Source organism: Salvelinus fontinalis, chromosome 24, assembly GCF_029448725.1.
Source record: "Salvelinus fontinalis isolate EN_2023a chromosome 24, ASM2944872v1, whole genome shotgun sequence".
NCBI lineage: Eukaryota > Metazoa > Chordata > Actinopteri > Salmoniformes > Salmonidae > Salvelinus > Salvelinus fontinalis.
Window position 1 is genome coordinate 22,509,009 of NC_074688.1, and position 22,039 is coordinate 22,531,047.

Genomic DNA, 22,039 nt, shown 5'->3' on the forward strand with positions numbered 1-22,039 from the left:
TAATCCATTGTAGAATAAGGCTGTAATTTAACAAAATGTGGAAAAAGTCAAGCGGTCTGAATACTTTTCGAATGCACTGTATGTGTGAAATTTGTTTTGATTTATAATGGACCTTTATCATGCACCTGTATTGAAAACAGGAGCAGAGGGTAAAAATACATATCTTCAAATGCATCTATGCACTTAAATAGCGAATAGAGGATGCTTATCCGTGGTTAATTTTCATGCCAGCCAGGAAGGCTATACTCCTGTTGTAAAGATTAGCAATGTGCTTAATATTAGGAAAGGTGAGTAATAAATATAGTAGGCTTAGCCTATAGAAAGCTGATGGGATCCTCCTCTTTTTAGTAGAGGCCATCACTCAAGCAATTGCATAGCCTATTGAAATGTTGCACAACATGTTTTCATGGGCTCTTATGAAGTGTTTGATTAGATTTTTGATTACATTTGCATTGATGTCAGAGTGATTAGAGGGACAAATGAGTGCTGTGTACCAGGCAGTTAGCAAGTTTGGTAGGCTACTAATCAGCAGCATCAGAGCTTGGAGAAGCCTAATTGCCATGACTCGTGACCGGCGGTGTGGCGGTAATACGGTCACTGCAACAGCCCTACTTATACCTATCCTTCAAATATACCAACACTAAAGGATTAGGGGTAGGGAGTGTATTGGAACCAGCTGTGTGTTGATGCTGTTTCAGGTGAGTTTTAGTGACTGTGTCTGTGTGTTTGCTGTGTCAAGGTAACTCCCAGCGGGTGGAGATGCCCAGGAGAGAGATAGAGGTGGTGAAGGGTCAGATGGTAGTCCTACAGGCCTGGTACAGCCCCACATCTGATATTGGCAGGAACAGCGTCATCTGGAACTTCATGGCCAACGACTCCAAGCAGGTATGTAAGGGATCTCCTCTTCCTCAGACATCATGCATGGTTTCCACAGAAACCACTGTTGCTGGATCTTTTCTGATGAACTTTTCCCTGAGGTGTTATGTCCCTCTCGTTGGTGATTTGTTGGTGTGTGGTCTGAAAGAACAGACTAGTGTTGAAGAAACTGTTTATGAACTGTTGATGAAGCTGGTTGATTATTTCAGGGCTGGGAGCGGTTCTGCTCAGGTGTCAGTCAGTTTTAGTTTATTCTCTGAAGTACCGGACCAACCTCCCATTCTCAGTAATCCAATTCCATTCTTGTAATCCCAGATCTGGCCAGGCATTTTAGCTGTTCAGCCATGCGGCAGGTAGCCTAGCGGTTAGAGAGGGTTGCCAGTTCGAATCCCACGTTCGACTGGAAAAATCTGTCGATGTGAGCTGGATGCCATTCCCTGCTATTGAGCAAGGCATTTAACCCCCTACAACAACAGGTGCCCTGTGTGGCAACCTCCTGCACCTCTCCAATACCTATATGTGTGTCTTTTGGTGGGGTTGGGTTAAAAGTGAAAGTGAATTTTCGGTTGGATCTTCTGTACAATTGACCAATAAAATAATCTTAATCTTAATAGCATGTACAGTACAGTGCCTATAGAAAGTCTACACCCCCTTTAACTTTTTTTTAAACATTTTGATGTATATCATAATTGGATAAGTCTCCACCCCCTGAATTAAAACTTGGTGGAAGCACCTTTGGCAGCCATTAGAGCTGTGAATCATTTTCATTAAGATTCTACCAGCTTTGCACTCTTAGGGCAACATATATCCATTGTTTTTGTCAAAATTACTCAGGCTCAGTACATTTAGTTGGGGATCATTGATAGACAGCGATATGTAAGCCTTGTGTCGGATTTTTTTTTAAAGCAGATAAAAGTCAGGACTGAGACTCAGGAACAGTCAACACCTCCTGGAAAGCCATTCTGGTGTGTCTTTTGAAAAAACATTAATTGAATTGTGCCGCAGAAAAATAAACCTATCCAAGGGTCTTCAGAAGACTTTTTACCTGGACCTAGACTTTTTAACTTTTTACCTGGGCTTTGCTCCTTTCATATTTCTTTTGATCCTAACAAAACTCCCCAGTCCCTGCTGGTGACAAGCATACTCATAACAGGGTGCTACCACCACTTTACTTGAAAATACAAAGGGATCAACAACATTGCATTCCCTCCATATTACTGGCCTGTATGACAAAGTGAAAAGAAAGAAATCTGTGTTCAAAAATCCACTCCAAATCATCCATTCTGTTCTGTTTTTCAGTGAGACAACGACACACATTTTTATACCAAAGACACACCAGAATGGCTTTCCAAGAGATGTTGAGTGTTCCTGGGTGGTCTAGTCTCAGTCCTGACTTAAATCAGCTTAAAAAGGTTTGAATATCGCTGTCTATCAATGATCTCCAACCAAATTTAATGAGCCTGAGCAATTTTGAAAAAAATGATGGATATATGTTGCCCTAAGATTTGTGCAAAGTTGGTAAAATCTTAATTAAAATGATTTACAAATGTAATGGCTGCCAAAGATGCTTCCACAAAGTATGAACTTAGTGGGGTGGAAACTTATTCAATTATGATATTGCAGTTATAGAACATTTTCTTAATTTGGAAAATGTTCTATAACTTTCTATCATGTAAATGTGCAGTAGGTTGTGTAGATCTGTAGAAAAAAATTAATTTAATCTCTTTAGATTTAATTTTAAGACAACAAAATGTAAAAAAGCTTAAGGGGTGTAGACTTTCTACAGGTACTGTATTTACATAGAGCAACTTTTTTTATACACATTACAGACAACAAAAGGAGCTTCTTCACACACTAGAATATATAAAGCTGAACAGCTCAACATGGAACAATGCACTGATTGGAGACTACATAGTTGAAAGCTGTCAGATCTTTTTTTGTGCTTAAATATTTATTGAGTTTTCACACAAAATGAAAAAAAGATATGATAAAGAAGATTAATAGTTCAAAGTTGGTTGGTTTGCCTCTAATCTCGTCCACCAGCCGGCTCTCTCTGTCGAGCCGTCTGGTTTCACAGCACCTCAGTGCATCCCAATCTAGCATAACCCTTAGAACCTTCCCCCTACATTGGGGAATTCAAAGTGCGTACGCATCTTAGAAATTGGAAAATCTGAAAATACGCATCTTAGAAATAGTTTTCGCATATAAACTTTCATATGCCCAAACTCAGAATCAATTGGTCTTCCCAAAGATAACATGGCCAGTGGTGATAGATCACTGCTGTAGCAGGCTCGCTCCCACTCCCACCTCAATTTAAATAACCACACCTCTTTCAAGTCCCACTTTGTGGCACAGTGTTACCAGGCTCTATGTGCCAGAAATTTGAGCCTGGGGATGAGGTTAGTTTACCTCCACCTTTTAGAGTTTAGCTTATTTATATAGCTTATTTATAAATAAAAAATGTAACCATTATTTAAGTAGGCAAGTCAGTTAAGAACAAACTATTGTTTTCAATGACGGCCTACACATGTAGTTGTGTGAGACTATATTAGGATTATTCTCAACATCAAGCCTGATGGCTCTTTACTTTTATAGATACAGACAGAATATGTGGTAACAATATGGCACTAACAATGTGGCTGTGTTGCATGTATGTCCTGTATGTTTAGAAAACGTGTGTGTGTGTGTGTGTGTGTGTGTGTGTGTGTGTGTGTGTGTGTGTGTGTGTGTGTGTGTGTGTGTGTGTGTGTGTGTGTGTGTGTGTGTGTGTGTGTGTGTGTGTGTGTGTGTGTGTGTGTGTGTGTGTGTTTCTTCAGTGATAATCTCAGTAGTTTCACTGGCCATGGCCTGTGAGCTTATCTCTAACAGAAAATCAGTCTAAAAATTCGAACTCCACCATCTGCACATACATATCAGGATTATCTTCATGAAGGACGTTGATTTCTGTTATAAGGTTAATCTGTGTGGCTGTGTAGACTGTCTATAGATGACACCGAAGATCGTATTTCAGCTCAATATCAGTATTTTATATCTAGAGAACCAGTATTTCTGTAGTTACTTGCATTGGTTTTCATGACAACAAACTCTCTCGTGTTGCAAAAATGCTAGTCTCTCTCCTCGACAAGCAACACAAATGCTGGCTCGAAAAAGGCTAACAATATGTAGGGTTTAGATACAATATGCTGGCGCTACTAGAAGGCTTCTATGGAATGGAGTACTCATTCGTGTAAAATAATTGCTGACAGTACATTTGGTTCCTGAATTGCAATAGGGAACACGATCTACCATTGTGTTCCCTATTGTAAACTATTTCCCATGTCTGTCTGTCTGTGCAGGTCATCTCCTACAGTAATGGTGAGCCAGGGATAGGTAGTCCTGAGTTCAGGAAGCGTGTTGGGTTCAGCCTGTCCATGCCCTCGGCCAATCTCTCCATCTACATCAACAACACCCAGGAGTCAGACTCAGGACGATACCTCTGCAATGTCATCATCCCTGGAGCCGCCGGTCTCTCTGGAGAAATGCGCCTTAATGTCAAAGGTACCAACCGGACCGGACGCCTAGATTCTGGCACTTTCCAAAAAAGTTTTTTGGGCCAGGCCTCAGATGGAAACACAAAAGTGTAAACTGTACAGTTTGTAGATATGCACTGGGCTGTCTCTATAATATTTTCCCACAGCTTCAACAGATGGAGAGAGAGTGTTGGCAAATTTCCTTTACCTTGTGCAGTGTGGCCACCATTCTTAGAAATACAGTACCCTGTTCAATTGAAATGGATTAATACAATACTTCAGGAGGTCAATAGGGGGTCAATTGTAGTAGACCAAATCCTTTCATTTGTTTCTCTCTTAGCTCTTCTGTTGTTTCTAACTATCTGTTCTCTCTCGCTCTCAGTCCCTCCCTCGCCTCCAGTGTGCACGATGACTGGGTCATCTGTGCTGAATGGCAATGTGACACTGAGCTGTAAATCCAGTTCGGGCAAACCCATCCCTCATTACAAATGGACCAAGAATGCCCCCATGTCAGAGGTCTTCTTTTCCCCCATGCAGAGTGAGTACTCCCTTATCTTTACCAATAATGTTAGCCAATCCCATTACCTCTCTGCCTCAGTTACGTTTCATCATAATACTAAGTATGTAACGGTTCTCCTCTTCCTCTGAAGAGGAGGAGCATGGATTGAACCAAGACGCAGCGTGATACTTCGACATGATGTTTAATAAACAAAACAGAAAACACGAACGAACACTTGAAGTTACAAAACAAATAAACGATGTAGACAGACCTGAATGACGAACTCACATGAAACACAAAGAACGCATGAACACGAAAACTGCCTACATAAAACGAACAAACAAACAAAACCGAAACAGTCCCATGTGGCGCAACGACAGACACAGGAGACAACCACCCACAACAAACAATGTGAAACAACCTACCTTAATATGACTCTCAATTAGAGGAAACGCCAAACACCTGCCTCTAATTGAGAGCCATACCAGGCAACCCTTATACAAACATAGAAACAGAAAACATAGACTGCCCACCCAAACTCACGTCCTGACCAACTAACACATACAAAACTAACAGAAAACAGGTCAGGAACGTGACAAAGTAGTCCCCATCAGAATGGATTCGATTCTTATTGAGTGTACAAAACACCTTTCTAATATTGAATTGCATTGCCTTTTGCTCTCAGAACAGCCTCAATTTGTTGGGGCATGGACTCTACAAGGTGTTTAAAGAATTTCACAGGGATGCTGGCCCATGTTTACTCCAATGGTTCCCACAGTTGTGTCAAGTTGGCTGGATGTGCTTTGGGTGGTGGACCATTACACATTGGAAACTTTTGAGTATGAAAAACCCAGCAACGTTGCAGATCTTGACACACTCGAACCGGTGCGACTGACACCTACTACCATATCCTGCTCAATGGCACTTCAATCTTTTGTCTTGCCCATTCACCCAATCCATGTCTCAATTGTCTATATCATAGTTTTCACCTGGTCAGTCTGTCATGTAAAGAGCAGGTGTTCCTAATGTTTTGTACACACTGTATGAGCTAAGGATCACTCACCAATGTATAGCACTAAACTATGTGATGCAGAGTAGCCACAACTAACCAGCACTGAAAACACCTGCCACTACTGTGGATGGGTGCAATATAATTTTAGCCAATGCAAACTGTCATCTTCACAGCAGCTCCATATGGGTTATTGTAGTAAGGAAACCTAGTCAGTTGTACATCTGAATGCATTCAACTGAAATGTGTCTTCTGCATTTAACCCAACCCCTCTGAATCAGAGAGGTGCGGGGGGATGCCATAATCAACATCCACGTCTTCGGTGCCCGAGGGAACAGTGGGTTAACTTCAGGGGCAGAACGACAGATTTTTACCTTGTCAGCTCGGGGATTTGATCCAGCAACCTTTCGTTACTGGCCCAACGCTCTAACCACTAGGCTAACTGCCGACCTGCCTGTCACTAAGATTGTCAAAATGAAAACTAAAATAGATAAATTGATACGCTCTTTAAGTAATACCTAGCTTCTAAATATCCATTAACATTGACATAAGATGGAGATAATTCCAAATGAATAACAAATATATAGTTTCAGAGATTCAGATTGATCTGACAGCGTTTACACAGGCAGCCTATAATACTGATATTTTTCCACTAATTGGTCTTTTGACCAATCAGATCAGCTCCTTTGCCAATAGAATCAGAATTGTGCGGCCTGTGTAAACACAGCCATAGTAGCATATTGATCTTCCATGTTTTTACTGGTAGATGTGTTCAGAAAACCCATTCAGGGTGCATTCTCCCATATGGTGTTATCTCTCCTAACCTTCTCCTCTGGCATGTATTGCCAGGGGGTTCGCTTGTTAACAACTCTGTGAGTCAGGCTAAATGTTGAGGACTAATGTGTGGTGTGTTGGTGCCTGGCGGTGGGATTGCGGATTCTCTTTTTTTTCTCCCCGGTGAGTTTATTTTCTTTGAAATGCCATAACATGCGTCACTTAATCCTCTTTATAGACTGGGAAACGTCACCACATACACACTACATGCTCATGTCAGACTTGCAGAGGGAGAAAAATATAAAATTTAGGTTTATATCTGATACGATATTGCACATATGCCTGTTATATTGTATTATTTTGTGAAGAGTTGTAGAAATACAGTGGAAACAATTATTGTGAAAGCACCAGCTGTTTCTGAGCAATAATGAGGCTTACACTGATTGACCCAAGTATTGGAATAGCTCCTCCTCTGATCTCCTCGCTTCTTCTATAGATCACCCATCTAATACACTATCTGTTTCACTGCCTGATTGACACAATATCCAGGACTATGGAATTGAATGCACCGCCAAACACACACAGACAAATCTGCATAATCTCTAGGAGTTGAAAACACTCTGATCCTCTGTATTTTTCTCTTTGACCTGGCATATGCTCTCTGTGACATTGAGCCTCCACCCCTGTGCTCTACTGCCATTCTAAAGGGCACTACTTTCGACTAATCGTAAGGGGTTGGTATTATCAAACGCAAGTGTTAATTTTGATCGTTTTGGTCCAGCAGTAGGCTAATTCTTTTCGACAAATTTGGCAACTTTGTTGTTTTATGGTAATAACTTTGTCAGTGGTGGCACATTGTGTAGCCTAAATTGCCTGTATGCCGATGGAACAAGAGATGTGATTTATGACACCATGTGACCCGATTCTACCTAGAAGCATTGAAGCAAATAGTCTGCTTGTTTAATTTCATTTGATTTAAAACCAAGCTCATATAAAATATTCTCTTTCGTAATGCTATATCAATGTAACTGCAAATGTAATCATGCTTATAGAACAATTGACATATCCATGCATGGCTCGCACATGATGCAATGCAATTTACCCTACTGTAGCCTATATAAGGCCTTTTCCGCTTACGAAAGTGCTGTGTAAGATAATTCCATAGTGAACCCAATTACTTACTTATAATGTAGACTGCATACATTTCTAACATTTAGCAAATAAACTAGATACATTTCTGTTATTACTATTAGGGCCTATTAGGTCACTGTTGGTTTTGAAAAAACTATACTCTACAAATCACAATAGACTAGGACGAACATTCATGCCCTTCCACTGAATTGGAATTAATGACAACACACAATGTCAAAGTCTGTGCATGCCTTGAAGCCACCACATTTTATACCATAGAGCATGTTAAAATTAGCTATGGAGTAGTCAAGCCCTTGCCACAAGCCATCCCTTTTACGTCACCTCCAGGTATTGTGTTCCGCCGTGAAAATGGCAACAATATTTCTGACACACCGTGTGAGCTATTTTGGTTTGTTAAAATAGCGAGCTTCCCTCAATCAATCAGCATGTGTCTCTTGCTTCAATCTAAGATGCTGGGTTTATATTGTGTTCCCAGTCTCTCCTTCTCTCCTACCTCTGTCTCATCACTCTTTTCTTGCAAACTTTTGCAACTATCAACTCCCTTGTAAGGGCTAGGGGTTGATGTCTCTCTTCCTACTTAATCGCTCTCTCTGTACCAGCCCTTCTTCTCTCAGTCACTGTCTCTGTTACTCTTCTCTCCTGCATGACCACAGAATGGAGAGCCTGCCCCTCGCCCTTGCTTGTTCTAGGGTTCATGGGTAAGGGTTTCACAAATACACCCCCAACCCACCATAACCCCTCTAGTATGCAGAAGCCTGTAGAGCCCCACAGCCTATTTAATATTAGAGCTCGCCAGCTTGTAGTCCTAAAAAACAGAAGTGCGTTACCTCTGGTTTGTCCAGCCATTCCTATAGGGGAAATTAATTGGGAAAGAATGGAGTTTTGGGATAATTGGTGAAAATAAGGTCTGAGGTTAACACAGGCTTATACGTTTTGATCTATGAGATAATATCAGTCAGTTAACATGACTTTTTAGAAATTATGAAGCCTTTAAGTTTGTGTTTTGATTACAACATTCACAAATGTGGCGTTAGCTGACAAAGATTATCTCATAGAACAAACCGTATAAGATATCCTAAGCCTTTGTTTACCACAAACCTTATTTTCGGCGTTTATCCAAAAACCTTCAAAAAGAAAACATTCATCCCCCCCATAGGCTTTGGCCAATGAGCCATAACTGAGTTTGTGCCTACGAAAAGATGCCATTACTATTGCTCTCTATAATTTTGCTGGTGTCACCCCAACCCCCCATCCCCATGTAAAAAAAAAAAAAACTGCCCCCCACTGGACAGACACAGCTGTAAAGTTGAACCTTTAGAAGAATGTAATATGTTATTCATCCAAAAGCATGTCTGTGTTAATCCTCACCAATGACTTTGCCTTGTATACATCTGCATTGCCCTTATGAGCTCAGTCGATCTGAGATTACATGTCTTTGACCAGGCTGGTTAGGCTTGCGTGATAGAACATTTTTCCTTTGGTATGGATCAACTGATACCACCCTTTGGTCCTTAGCCATCTGGCCATGGCCTGAAAATGAAACTACTTTAGAACATAGCAACCACCGAACTGTAGGTTAACCTGTTCATAACATGCTCAAATAATACAATGTAAAAGTATGAAAATCCACAGTAATTAATATGCTAATATAAAATAAATGGTAAATGACTGTAAAGGCAACAATAAAGTCAAGTAGTGAAGGTAAAGGTAGGCTACATATTAAGGCCATAGATAAAGTGAAAGCCTCAATTTTCCCACAATGGCTGTCATTGGTCCCTTGCATCGAATGATATACTTTCAATGATTCAATCAAACTATGATTGCAAGGTGTACTCTGCTGCATTTGCTGAGATCATTGAGTTTGGATTGAATCCAGAATAAGTGTTTCCTTTTTGTCTTGTACGTAGACTAAGATTGTGTCTTAACATTCTGAATGTGTATGAAACATGAAGGTGCACAATTAACAGTTGGCACAAATACTGTCAGTGTTCTTAGATCTTGCCTGTAGAAATGTTGGTGATAGTCACTTGCTACTGTAGTTAGTACTGTAGTCAGTATTACTGTAGTTATTTCCTATTTTGATTTCAGTGTATTTTTTATCAGTACAATACATTCTTGGTATATAGAGATTGGTGATATCAGATCACGTACAGGTCTGTCTTTGGATCTTGATTGCAGTGACATTTTGAGAATCTGCCAAGTTTAAGAATGAGCTGATCTGTCGTTAATCTGTAGCAATTCCGTCTGGTTCCTCTCGTCAGAGTTACTAATGGCAGGTGCCTATTGAACACACCTACAGGCACGTCCATCTGGCACAGAAATCACTGTCAGGCCATGTACTTAGTATAGTTGTGTTGAATCCTCATTGACGCAAATGATATCTCCCCAAGAGGCTTTGTTTACTCTGAAATGAAAGTATGTATTTGTATTGTTTATTATGGATAAATGGGTAAGGGTTGGCAGCAGCTACTCTTCCCGGGGTCCAGCAAAATGAAGGCAGTTTGAAGTAGTAGCACCGTTGCGTTGTGTAGTCTGTGTGCTTTGCGTGCGTAATGATTTTCCCCCACCCTCCCAGAGAGAACAGCAGATGGTGCATGCTGAGTTTAGCAAACAAGAATCCCAGCCAGCAGTTCACTCCTATACTTTGGGAAAGGGACAAACAGCTGTTTGTCACAATGACAATTTAGGACAGAGGACATTGTATGCAATAGTTTATTTATAGGATTTTCTAGTCTGGTTATTAGTAAACATTTACATTTACATTTAAGTCATTTAGCAGACGCTCTTATCCAGAGCGACTTACAAATTGGTGCATTCATCTTATGATATCCAGTGGAACAACCACTTTACAATAGTGCATCTAACTCTTTTAAGGGGGGGGGGGGGGGGTTAGAAGGATTACTTTATCCTATCCTAGGTATTCCTTAAAGAGGTGGGGTTTCAGGTGTCTCCGGAAGGTGGTGATTGACTCCGCTGACCTGGCGTCGTGAGGGAGTTTGTTCCACCATTGGGGTGCCAGAGCAGCGAACAGTTTTGACTGGGCTGAGCGGGAACTGTACTTCCTCAGAGGTAGGGAGGCGAGCAGGCCAGAGGTGGATGAACGCAGTGCCCTTGTTTGGGTGTAGGGCCTGATCAGAGCCTGAAGGTACGGAGGTGCCGTTCCCCTCACAGCTCCGTAGGCAAGCACCATGGTCTTGTAGCGGATGCGAGCTTCAACTGGAAGCCAGTGGAGAGAGCGGAGGAGCGGGGTGACGTGAGAGAACTTGGGAAAGTTGAACACCAGACGGGCTGCGGCGTTCTGGATGAGTTGTAGGGGTTTAATGGCACAGGCAGGGAGCCCAGCCAACAGCGAGTTGCAGTAATCCAGACAGGAGATGACAAGTGCCTGGATTAGGACCTGCGCCGCTTCCTGCGTGAGGCAGGGTCGTACTCTGCGAATGTTGTAGAGCATGAACCTACAGGAACGGGTCACCGCCTTGATGTTAGTTGAGAACGACAGGGTGTTGTCCAGGATCACGCCAAGGTTCTTAGCACTCTGGGAGGAGGACACAATGGAGTTGTCAACCGTGATGGCGAGATCATGGAACGGGCAGTCCTTCCCCGGGAGGAAGAGCAGCTCCGTCTTGCCGAGGTTCAGCTTGAGGTGGTGATCCGTCATCCACACTGATATGTCTGCCAGACATGCAGAGATGCGATTCACCACCTGGTTATCAGAGGGGGGAAAGGAGAAGATTAATTGTGTGTCGTCTGCATAGCAATGATAGGAGAGACCATGTGAGGATATGACAGAGCCAAGTGACTTGGTGTATAGCGAGAATAGGAGAGGGCCTAGAACAGAGCCCTGGGGGACACCAGTGGTGAGAGCACGTGGTGCGGAGTCAGATTCTCGCCACGCCACCTGGTAGGAGCGACCTGTCAGGTAGGACGCAATCCAAGCGTGGGCCGCGCCGGAGATGCCCAGCTCGGAGAGGGTGGAGAGGAGGATCTGATGGTTCACAGTATCAAAGGCAGCCGATAGGTCTAGAAGGATGAGAGCAGAGGAGAGAGAGTTAGCTTTAGCAGTGCGGAGCGCCTCCGTGACACAGAGAAGAGCAGTCTCAGTTGAATGACTAGTCTTGAAACCTGACTGATTTGGATCAAGAAGGTCATTCTGAGAGAGATAGCAGGAGAGCTGGCCAAGGACGGCACGTTCAAGAGTTTTGGAGAGAAAAGAAAGAAGGGATACTGGTCTGTAGTTGTTGACATCGGAGGGATCGAGTGTAGGTTTTTTCAGAAGGGGTGCAACTCTCGCTCTCTTGAAGACGGAAGGGACGTAGCCAGCGGTCAAGGATGAGTTGATGAGCGAGGTGAGGTAAGGGAGAAGGTCTCCGGAAATGGTCTGGAGAAGAGAGGAGGGGATAGGGTCAAGCGGGCAGGTTGTTGGGCGGCCGGCCATCACAAGACGCGAGATTTCATCTGGAGAGAGAGGGGAGAAAGAGGTCAAAGCACAGGGTAGGGCAGTGTGAGCAGAACCAGCGGTGTCGTTTGACTTAGCAAACGAGGATCGGATGTCGTCGACCTTCTTTTCAAAATGGTTGACGAAGTCATCAGCAGAGAGGGAGGAGGGGGGAGGAGGGGGAGGAGGATTCAGGAGGGAGGAGAAGGTGGCAAAGAGCTTCCTAGGGTTAGAGGCAGATGCTTGGAATTTAGAGTGGTAGAAATTGGCTTTAGCAGCAGAGACAGAAGAGGAGAATGTAGAGAGGAGGGAGTGAAAGGATGCCAGGTCCGCAGGGAGGCGAGTTTTCCTCCATTTCCGCTCGGCTGCCCGGAGCCCTGTTCTGTGAGCTCGCAATGAGTCGTCAAGCCACGGAGCAGGAGGGGAGGACCGAGCCGGCCTGGAGGATAGGGGACATAGAGAGTCAAAGGATGCAGAAAGGGAGGAGAGGAGGGTTGAGGAGGCAGAATCAGGAGATAGGTTGGAGAAGGTTTGAGCAGAGGGAAGAGATGATAGGATGGAAGAGGAGAGAGTAGCGGGGGAGAGAGAGCGAAGGTTGGGACGGCGCGATACCATCCGAGTAGGGGCAGTGTGGGAAGTGTTGGATGAGAGCGAGAGGGAAAAGGATACAAGGTAGTGGTCGGAGACTTGGAGGGGAGTTGCAATGAGATTAGTGGAAGAACAGCATCTAGTAAAGATGAGGTCAAGCGTATTGCCTGCCTTGTGAGTAGGGGGGGAAGGTGAGAGGGTGAGGTCAAAAGAGGAGAGGAGTGGAAAGAAGGAGGCAGAGAGGAATGAGTCAAAGGTAGACGTGGGGAGGTTAAAGTCACCCAGAACTGTGAGAGGTGAGCCATCCTCAGGAAAGGAACTTATCAGGGCGTCAAGCTCATTGATGAACTCTCCAAGGGAACCTGGAGGGCGATAAATGATAAGGATGTTAAGCTTGAAAGGGCTGGTAACTGTGACAGCATGGAATTCAAAGGAGGCGATAGACAGATGGGTCAGGGGAGAAAGAGAGAATGTCCACTTGGGAGAGATGAGGATCCCAGTGCCACCACCCCGCTGACCAGAAGCTCTCGGGGTGTGCGAGAACACGTGGGCAGACGAGGAGAGAGCAGTAGGAGTAGCAGTGTTATCAGTGGTAATCCATGTTTCCGTCAGTGCCAAGAAGTCGAGGGACTGGAGGGAAGCATAGGCTGAGATGAACTCTGTCTTGTTGGCCGCAGATCGGCAGTTCCAGAGGCTGCCTGAGACCTGGAACTCCACGTGGGTCGTGCGGGCTGGGACCACCAGGTTAGAGTAGCAGCGGCCACGCGGTGTGAAGCGTTTGTATGGTCTGTGCAGAGAGGAGAGAACAGGGATAGACAGACACATAGTTGACAGGCTACAGAAGAGGCTACGCTAATGCAAAGGAGATTGGAATGACAAGTGGACTACACGTCTCGAATGTTCAGAAAGTTAAGCTTACGTTGCAAAAAATCTTATTGACTAAAATGATATAGTACTGCTGGCTGGTGAAATAGGCTAGCTAGCAGTGGCTGCGTTGTTGACTTTGTTTGAAAGTGTAGCTGGCTAGGTAACCTCTAACTGGCTAGGTAACCTCGACAATTACTCTAGACTACACAATTATCTTGGATACAAAGACGGCTATGTAGCCAGCTAAGATCAAACAAATCAAACTGTTGTACTGTAATGAAATGAAATGTAATACTACCTGTGGAGCAAAGCGGAATGCAACTACTCACTCCAACCCGGAAGTGTGTATCGTAGAGGGAGAGGCAATAGAAGTGTTGTTTCTTGTATTATTGTCTTTTGTGTCTTTAGAGGACTGCTTCACCTTAATGTCCCCTTTCCCCCCTTTCCCTTTTCTTCTGTCCTTATTTTGTCCCACTTTGTCCCTTCTTTGTCCCTTCTTCTCTTCTGCCAACTAGACACTCCTTGTTAGCTAGCTAGCTTCTTCCAGGAATGTCCCTAGCAACTGCCTAGCAACAGGTAAACAACTTAGCTAGCTAAGAAAACGGTATAATTTTATGAAAAAATTGTTACTTTTTCAAAAGCCTTTCTTCTTTGTTTGCTGCTTGTTTGGTCTCCTATTCAGTTTGCAGTTTTCTTTTGATTTTTTTCGATGTACTTTACTCTAAAAAAAAACATTTAAATTTCAATATTTGTAGGAGCTCATCTTTTCAGCTGCTGCTGCATAATTTGGAACTCCGGAAGTAAAGGTACTGATATCCTATTGTGAACTTTAGCTTCTCTACTTGAGCGGCGCTGGTTGAGTTACTGGGTTGCTTTGATACACCATTTATGATATGCATCAGGACATATGATGAAGATATATCCATTTGTTTTCCCTCTTGATTCTTTATATTGGTATATATGGGTGGAGGCTCCAGCTTCTCAAGTCATAGACTGTTCTCTCTGCTACCGCACAGCAAGTGGTACCGATGCACCAAGTCTGGAACCAACAGGACACTGAACAGCTTCAACCCCCAAGCCATAAGACTGCTAAATAGTTAACCAAATAGCATTGACCCCCCTTTGCACTAACTCTTTTGACTCATCACATATTCTGCTGCTACTGCTTATTATCTATCCTGTTGCCTAGTAACCTTACCCCTACCTATATGTACATATCTACCTCAATTACGTCATACCCCTCCCTGCACATCGACTCAGTACTGGTACCCCATGTATTTTTTTTATTTTTTATTTGATTTATTTCACCTTTATTTAACCAGGTAGGCTAGTTGAGAACAAGTTCTCATTTGCAACTGCGACCTGGCCAAGATAAAGCATAGCAGTGTGAACAGACAACAACACAGAGTTACACATGGAGTAAACAATAAACAAGTCAATAACATGGTAGAAAAAAAAGAGAATCTATATATAATGTGTGCAAAAGGCATGAGGTAGGCAATAAATCGAATAATTACATATTACGTATATAAAGTGGCTGGCGAACGTATTCACCCCCTTGGCATTTTTCCTATTTTCTTGCCTTACAACCTGGAATTAATGTAGATTTTGGGGGGGGTTGTATCATTTGATTTACACAACATGCCTACCACTTTGAAAATGCAAAATATTATTTATTGTAAAAAACAAAACAAGAAATAAGACAAGAAAACTGACAACTTGAGCGTGCATAACTATTCTTGGGTGTTCTTGGGGTGATGAGAGGTGTTGGGTTTGCACCAGACATAGCGTTTTCCTTGATGGACAAAAAGCTCAATTTTAGTCTCATCTTTTTTTTTTTTTTTTTTCTCTCCTTTATTTAACCAGGTAGGCAAGTTGAGAACAAGTTCTCATTTACAATTGCGACCTGGCCAATATAAAGCAAAGCAGTTCGCCACATACAACAACACAGAGTTACACATGGAGTAAAACAAACATACAGTCAATAATACAGTAGAAAAAGTACATTCTTCTATATGTTTGGGGAGTCTCCCACATGCCTTTTGCCTTTTGGCGATTTTTTTCTTTAAGCAATGGCTTTTTTCTGGCCACTCTTCCGTAAAGCCCATCTCTATAGATTGTATGGCTTAAAGTGGTCCTATGGACAGATACTCCAATCTCCGCTGTGGAGCTTTGCAGCTCCTTCAGTGTTATCTTTGGTCTCTTTGTTGCCTCTCTGAATAATGCACTCCTTGCCTGGTCTGTGAGTTTTGGTGGGCGGCCCTCTCTTGGCAGGTTTGTTGTGGTGCCATATTCTTTCCATTTTTTAATAATGGATTTAATTGTGCTCCGTGGGATGGTCAAAGTTTCTGATATTTGTTTATAACCCAACCCTGATCTGTACTTCTCCACAACTTTGTCCCTGAACTGTTTGGAGAGCTCCTTAGTCTTCATGGTGCCGCTTGCTTGGTGGTGCCCCTTGCTTAGTGGTGTTGCAGACTCTGGGGCATTTCAGAACCGGTGTATATATACTGAGATCATGTGACACTTAGATTGCACACAGGTGAACTTTATATAAATAAACATGTGATTTCTGAAGGTATTGGTTGCACCAGATCTTATTTAGGGGCTTCATAGCAAAGGGGTGAATACATATTCACCCACCACTTTTCCGTAGCTTATTGTTTCTAATTTTTTTTAAACAAGTTATTTTTTTCACTTCACCAATTTGGACTATTTTGTGTATGTCCATTACATGAAGTCCAAATAAAAATCTATTTAAATTACAGGTTGCAATGCAACAAAATAGGAAAAAAGCCAAGGGGGATGAATACTTATGTAAGGCGCTGTAATTATCGTTGTGTATTTATTCCTTGTGTTATTATCTTTCTATTATTTTTCTATTTTTCTCTCTGCATTGTTGGAAAGGGCCCGTAAGTAAGCATTTCACTGTTAGTCTTCACCTGTTTTTTATGACGCATGTGGCAAATACAATTTGATTTGATTTGGAAACACATCTGATGAAAATATTCTCTTGTGACATTTCCAATCGGATTTTGAGAGGATTTGCTTGATAAGACCTGCCCCACATATGTTTATTATTCTCTAGTATCCCCAGTGTTACATATTTACAATAGAGCATCCCCATGCCAGCTATGACAAGTGGACCAAAGCAACTAGGATTATGTAAACTGAGTCCAGCTGTGAAAAGCCACAGGTTCTTCTGATTCATCATTGTGGAGATTCTTTGTCTGGTATTTAACCATTTGCTATTGAGGTCTCTCCATATAACCACATTATTTATCCCCGGAACAGAAAAGAGTGATATCATCAAAGAGGATCTGTACTGGTATAAAGAACAGCCCATCCCACTGGGCACATACTGGTTGACTCAACATTGTTTCCATGTCATTTCAGTGAAATTACGTTGATCCAATGTGGAATTGACGTCTGTGCCCAGTGGGATGTCACTCCCTAGGACCAGGAAACCCCTCAATACTTATAGCTTCGGAACCAAGAGAGTATTGTACTTGGTAGAGTGTGTGGTCTAATTATGTTTGTATACATATTGTAGCTACCCTTGTGTTACCTAGTGTAACTGTCTACATTACTGTAGATTGAGAATGTGTTTGAAATGTGTATAACGTTCTGTGCACTGTACATCATCAACATATTCATGTACTGTAGAGGCAAGAGTGTGTTGTGTAACACTGTCTTTCTCTTTCAGATGAGAGGCAAGGTACCCTCAGGCTGAGTAACCTCACTAAGAGCATGTCAGGGAAATATGTGTGCCGAGCTAGCAACACTGCTGGTTCTGACACTTGCTCTATCAACCTGGAGGTCTTCACCTGTACGTGTAGCAAAGTAACACACACATTCTCATATTAGTACATACAGACTGCTAATGTTTCCTGTTTGAAGCATCTCTGTGTGTCCTCTTCCACAGCCTCTAATTCTGGAGCGATTGCTGCTGCTACTCTGGGGTCCATCATGGGACTGGTAGCCATCATACTCTTCCTCATCTTCATGCTGAGGAGGAGAGACCACGAAGAGGAGGAGATAGCCAATGATATCAAGTGAGATTTTTTTCTGTGTTTGTGTGTGTTATCAGAAAATCAGGTGCAGTTGTTAAACACCACGGGATGTACAACTACTAGGACTCTACCATGGACAATGCAGGTGTTCTAATTCCATTTCTGCAGGTTGATGGTTGGAGGATGTGTGTAGCATGTGATATGATCTTGGTTGGTGTTTTCTCATTGGCTCTCTGTCTATCCATCACAGGGAGGATGCCCAGGCACCCAAGCGTGTTTCCTGGGCAAAGAGTGGCACAGGCTCAGACATCATCTCCAAAAATGGCACGCTGTCATCCATAGCCACGAGCCCCCATCCGGGAGACGCCCAGCAGCTAAAAAACTTCCCCTACCCCACTGCACCGGCCTCTGACACAGGCTCTGTGCTCAACGCCTACCGCCTTCGGCCTGGAGAGCTCAACCCCCTGCAGGGCCTCCCAGGGTACATCAGTGGCACACTTCCACCCAGGCACACCAGACCCCTCTGTGTTGCTAACAACATTGATGCCACCTATCCACAAGGGCACAGTCGACCCCCCAGTTCTAAGCACATCAGTGGGACTCCACCCCCTGGCCACACCCGGCTCCTCACCACTAATATCATTGTTGACACTCCTCCCCATGGGTTCAGTCAACCACCCAGTTTTAACCATGTTGGTGTCACCTCTCCACATGGGTACAGCAGACCCCATAGTTCTAACAACATTGGTGCCCCCTCCCCCCAGGGGCACAGTCGACCCCCAAGTTCTAACAATATCGGCGCCCCTTCTCCACACAGGCACAGCCAACCTCCCAGTTCCAACCACAGCCGACCCCCCAGCATCAGTAGCATGCCTCACTATGGACACAGCAGATCCTCCAGTTCTAACGGTGCCCCACTTCATTCCCCACCTGGATCCCATTCCCCACCTGGCCACAAGGTCACAGACCCCGACAAGACTGAGGGGGCCCAGCCCCAGGTACCACGCCCTCTCACCTCGCCCATCAGCTCCGCCACCCTGGCCCGTATGGGTGCTGTGCCCGTCATGGTGCCCTCTCAGAGCCAGGCTGGATCACTGGTATAGCCCACTGGAGGGTCTCCCGTTTTACTACTGAACACAAAAAACTGAAGCAAATGGATAAAGACTTCCTCAAAGGAACATTGCATAGAGTAGAGAAGGATTTGCTTGGAATTAAAAACACTTTTTTATTGTGATCGTTCAATATTATGTTCAGAGTAGAAAGAATAGCTCATGCTGAAGAAGACACTTGTGGAATCCCCTGTATTCAAGTCTGCACAAGTTCAAAGACTTAATTGATTTGTTTTGATTATTTTAGCTGTTTTCAAATCTTTTTTGCTAAATGTTTTTGCTTTTATTTGCCATGCTCAGATTCTTTAAGGTTAAAACAAGGCCTATTCTATATTCTTTAAGGCCTTTTATAAACTGGGTGGTTCGAGCCCTGAATGCTGATTGGCTGACAGCCGTGGTATATCAGACCGTATATCTTTTTACTGCTCTACGTTGGTAACCGATTTATTATAGGAATAAGACACCTTGGGGGTTTGTGGTATATGGCCAATATACCACGGCTAAGGGCTATATCCAGGCACTCCACTTTGCATATTGCATAAGAACAGATAGTCTTGGGATATTGACCATATGCCGCACCCCCCCCCCCCCCGGGGCTTATTGCTTAATTATTCTCTAAAACACAAGTTGTTTGTGAAGAGGTTGTTGAATCGGTATGCAGTGCATTTGGAAAGTATTCAGACCCCTTTGACTTTTTCCACATTTTGTTATGTTACAGCCTTATTCTAAAGTGGATTATATGAAAATGTATCCTCATCAACCTACACACAAAACCCATAATGACGAAGCAAACTGATTTCTAGAAATTTTTGCAAATGTATATAAAAAAACTAAACATAAATACCTTATTTAAATATGTATTCAGACCCTTTGCTATGAGACACTAAGTTGAGCTCAGGTTCCATCATGTTTCCATTGATCATCCTTAAGATGTTTCTACAACTTGATTGGAGTCAACCTGTGGTAAATTCAATTGATTGGACATGATTTGGAAAGGCACACACCTGTCTTTATAAGGTCTCACAGTTGACAGTGCATGTCAGAGCAAAAACCAAGTCATGAGGTCGAAGGAATTGTCCTTAGAGCTCCGAGACAGGATTGTGTTGAGACAGATCTGAGGAAGGGTAGGTACAAAAACATTTCTGCAGCATTGAAGGTCCCCAAGAACACAGTGGCCTGCATCATTCTTAAATGGAAGAAGTTTGGAACCACCAAGACTTTTCCTAGAGCTGGCCGCCTGACCAAAATGAGCAAGCAGGGGGAGAAGGGCCTTGGTCAGGGAGTTGTCCAAGAACCCGATGGTCACCCTGACAAAGCTTCAGAGTTCCTCTGTGGAGATGGTTGTCCTTCTGGAAGGTTCTCCCATCTCTGCAGCACTCCACCAATCAGGCCTTTATGGTAGAGTGGCCAGACAGAAGCCACTCTTCAGTGAAAGCCACAACAGCCCACTTGGAGTTTGCCAAACGGTACCTAAAGACTCTCAGACCATTAGAAATAAGATTCTCTGATGAAACCAAGATTGAAATATTTGGCCTGAATGCCAAGCGTCACGTCTGGAGGAAACCTGGCACCATCCTTACGGTGTAGGATGGTCGTTGCAGCATCATGCTGTGGGGATGTTTTTCAGTGGCAGGGACTGGGAGACTAGTCAGGATCGAGGGAAAGATGAACAGAGCAATGTACATAGATCCTTGATTAAAACCTCCAGAGCGCTCAGGACCTCAGACTGAGGCGATTGTTCACGTTTCAACAGGTCAACGACCCTAAGCACACAGCCAAGACAATGCAGGAGTGGCTTCGGGGCAAGTCTCTGAATGTCCTTGAGTGGCCCAGCCAGAGCCCAGACTTGAACCCAATCTAACATCTCTGGAGACCTGAAAATAGCTGTGCAGCGATGCTCCCCATCCATCCTGACAGAGCTTGAGAGGATCTGCAGAGAATGGGAGAAACTCCCCAAATACAATTGTGCCAAGCTTGTAGCGTCATAACCAAGAAGACTCTAGGCTGTAATCACTGCCAAAGGTGCTTCAACAAAGCATCTGAATACTTATGTAAATGTGATTTTTCAATAATTTTTTTATACATTTGCAAACATTTCTAAAAATCTGTTTTTGTTTTGTTATTATGGGGTCTTGTGTGTAGATTGATATGGGGGAAAAAACAATATAATCCATTTTAGAATAAGGCTGTAACATAACAAAATGTGGAAAAAGTCACAAGGTCTGAATGCTTTCCAAATGCACTGTATTTGACAGGTTTGACTTATATACATTGTGTAAAATTGTTTGTTATATGCCAGTTATGACATGTTGACATGGACATTGATAAGGGAGGTGTTGTCTGAAGAGAACATGCTCATGAACTCACATCATGTTGACACTTGAAAGCACATCACTGCCCAGAGATGGGTTAAACATTTAACTTCACACACACGCAAATACCTGATATGCAGTAAAGCACACTCCCTTAGTCCTCCTTGACAGTCTTCTTCTCAGGCCAACTGTTCATGTTGATTTGTTACAACTCCAGTAAAACCTGCCATACATGCTCTATCCAGGTATTTTATACAATTTCAATACTGGAAATGTTTAAAGACAAAGCGTTGACCCATACTTGTATATCTATCTAATAAGAACGACTTATATTACAGAATATTGTGGTTTTATCACATTCATGTATACTGAGAGAATATATTAATCTTAATTAGGTAGTTGGAATGTATAATTCATTTATAATGTTTGTTCAATGGCTGAGATTCCTGCATTTTAAATATTTTTCCCTTAACTCAAAGGCCCAGTGCAGTCAAATGTGATTTTCCTGTGTTCTGAGGTTGGAATAATACTGTGAAATTGTGAAAATGAGAAAATGATCATGGCCGTTCAGTGTAAGAACAATTTTTTTCCACATCGAACAAGAATTTCCATCACAGTAGGTATGTAATTGTTACCCAGAAATAATTTGAAATTGAGAAAACAGCTGCATTGGATCTTTAAAACTTTAAATAAAACATGGTTTATCGTAATGTAGTACCATAGCTGAGAAAATGCACAACATTTAAACTTATCTAGTGCTGTCAGACAGTTTTATTTTGAGTGTAAATGACTGATAATCCAGTCACATTTGAGCACCAAATATTATAGTACACACACCATACATGAAACTTTGCAGTCATCCAACCCGCCTAGATACATTTGTTTTAGGATTAAAC

The 22,039-nt window shown here is 42.9% G+C and overlaps 1 protein-coding gene across 3 annotated transcripts in view; it reads left to right on the top strand.

Annotated features, from left to right (window-relative positions):
- Positions 1 to 21,691, top strand: part of esamb (endothelial cell adhesion molecule b) — a 94,246-nt gene extending 72,555 nt beyond the window's left edge. For 2 of the 3 annotated variants that reach the window (XM_055880194.1, XM_055880196.1), the window contains exons 2-7: positions 740 to 885; positions 4,212 to 4,413; positions 4,768 to 4,923; positions 17,416 to 17,538; positions 17,635 to 17,764; positions 17,973 to 21,691. In XM_055880194.1, coding sequence (XP_055736169.1) covers positions 740 to 885; positions 4,212 to 4,413; positions 4,768 to 4,923; positions 17,416 to 17,538; positions 17,635 to 17,764; positions 17,973 to 18,825 — 1,610 coding nt within the window. In that variant the 3' untranslated portion in view covers positions 18,826 to 21,691. Of the gene's footprint in view, positions 1 to 739; positions 886 to 2,175; positions 2,289 to 4,211; positions 4,414 to 4,767; positions 4,924 to 17,415; positions 17,539 to 17,634; positions 17,765 to 17,972 lie in introns of those variants that run through there. The other variant, XM_055880197.1, reaches the window with a different exon arrangement.
- Positions 21,692 to 22,039: the final 348 nt, after the last annotated feature.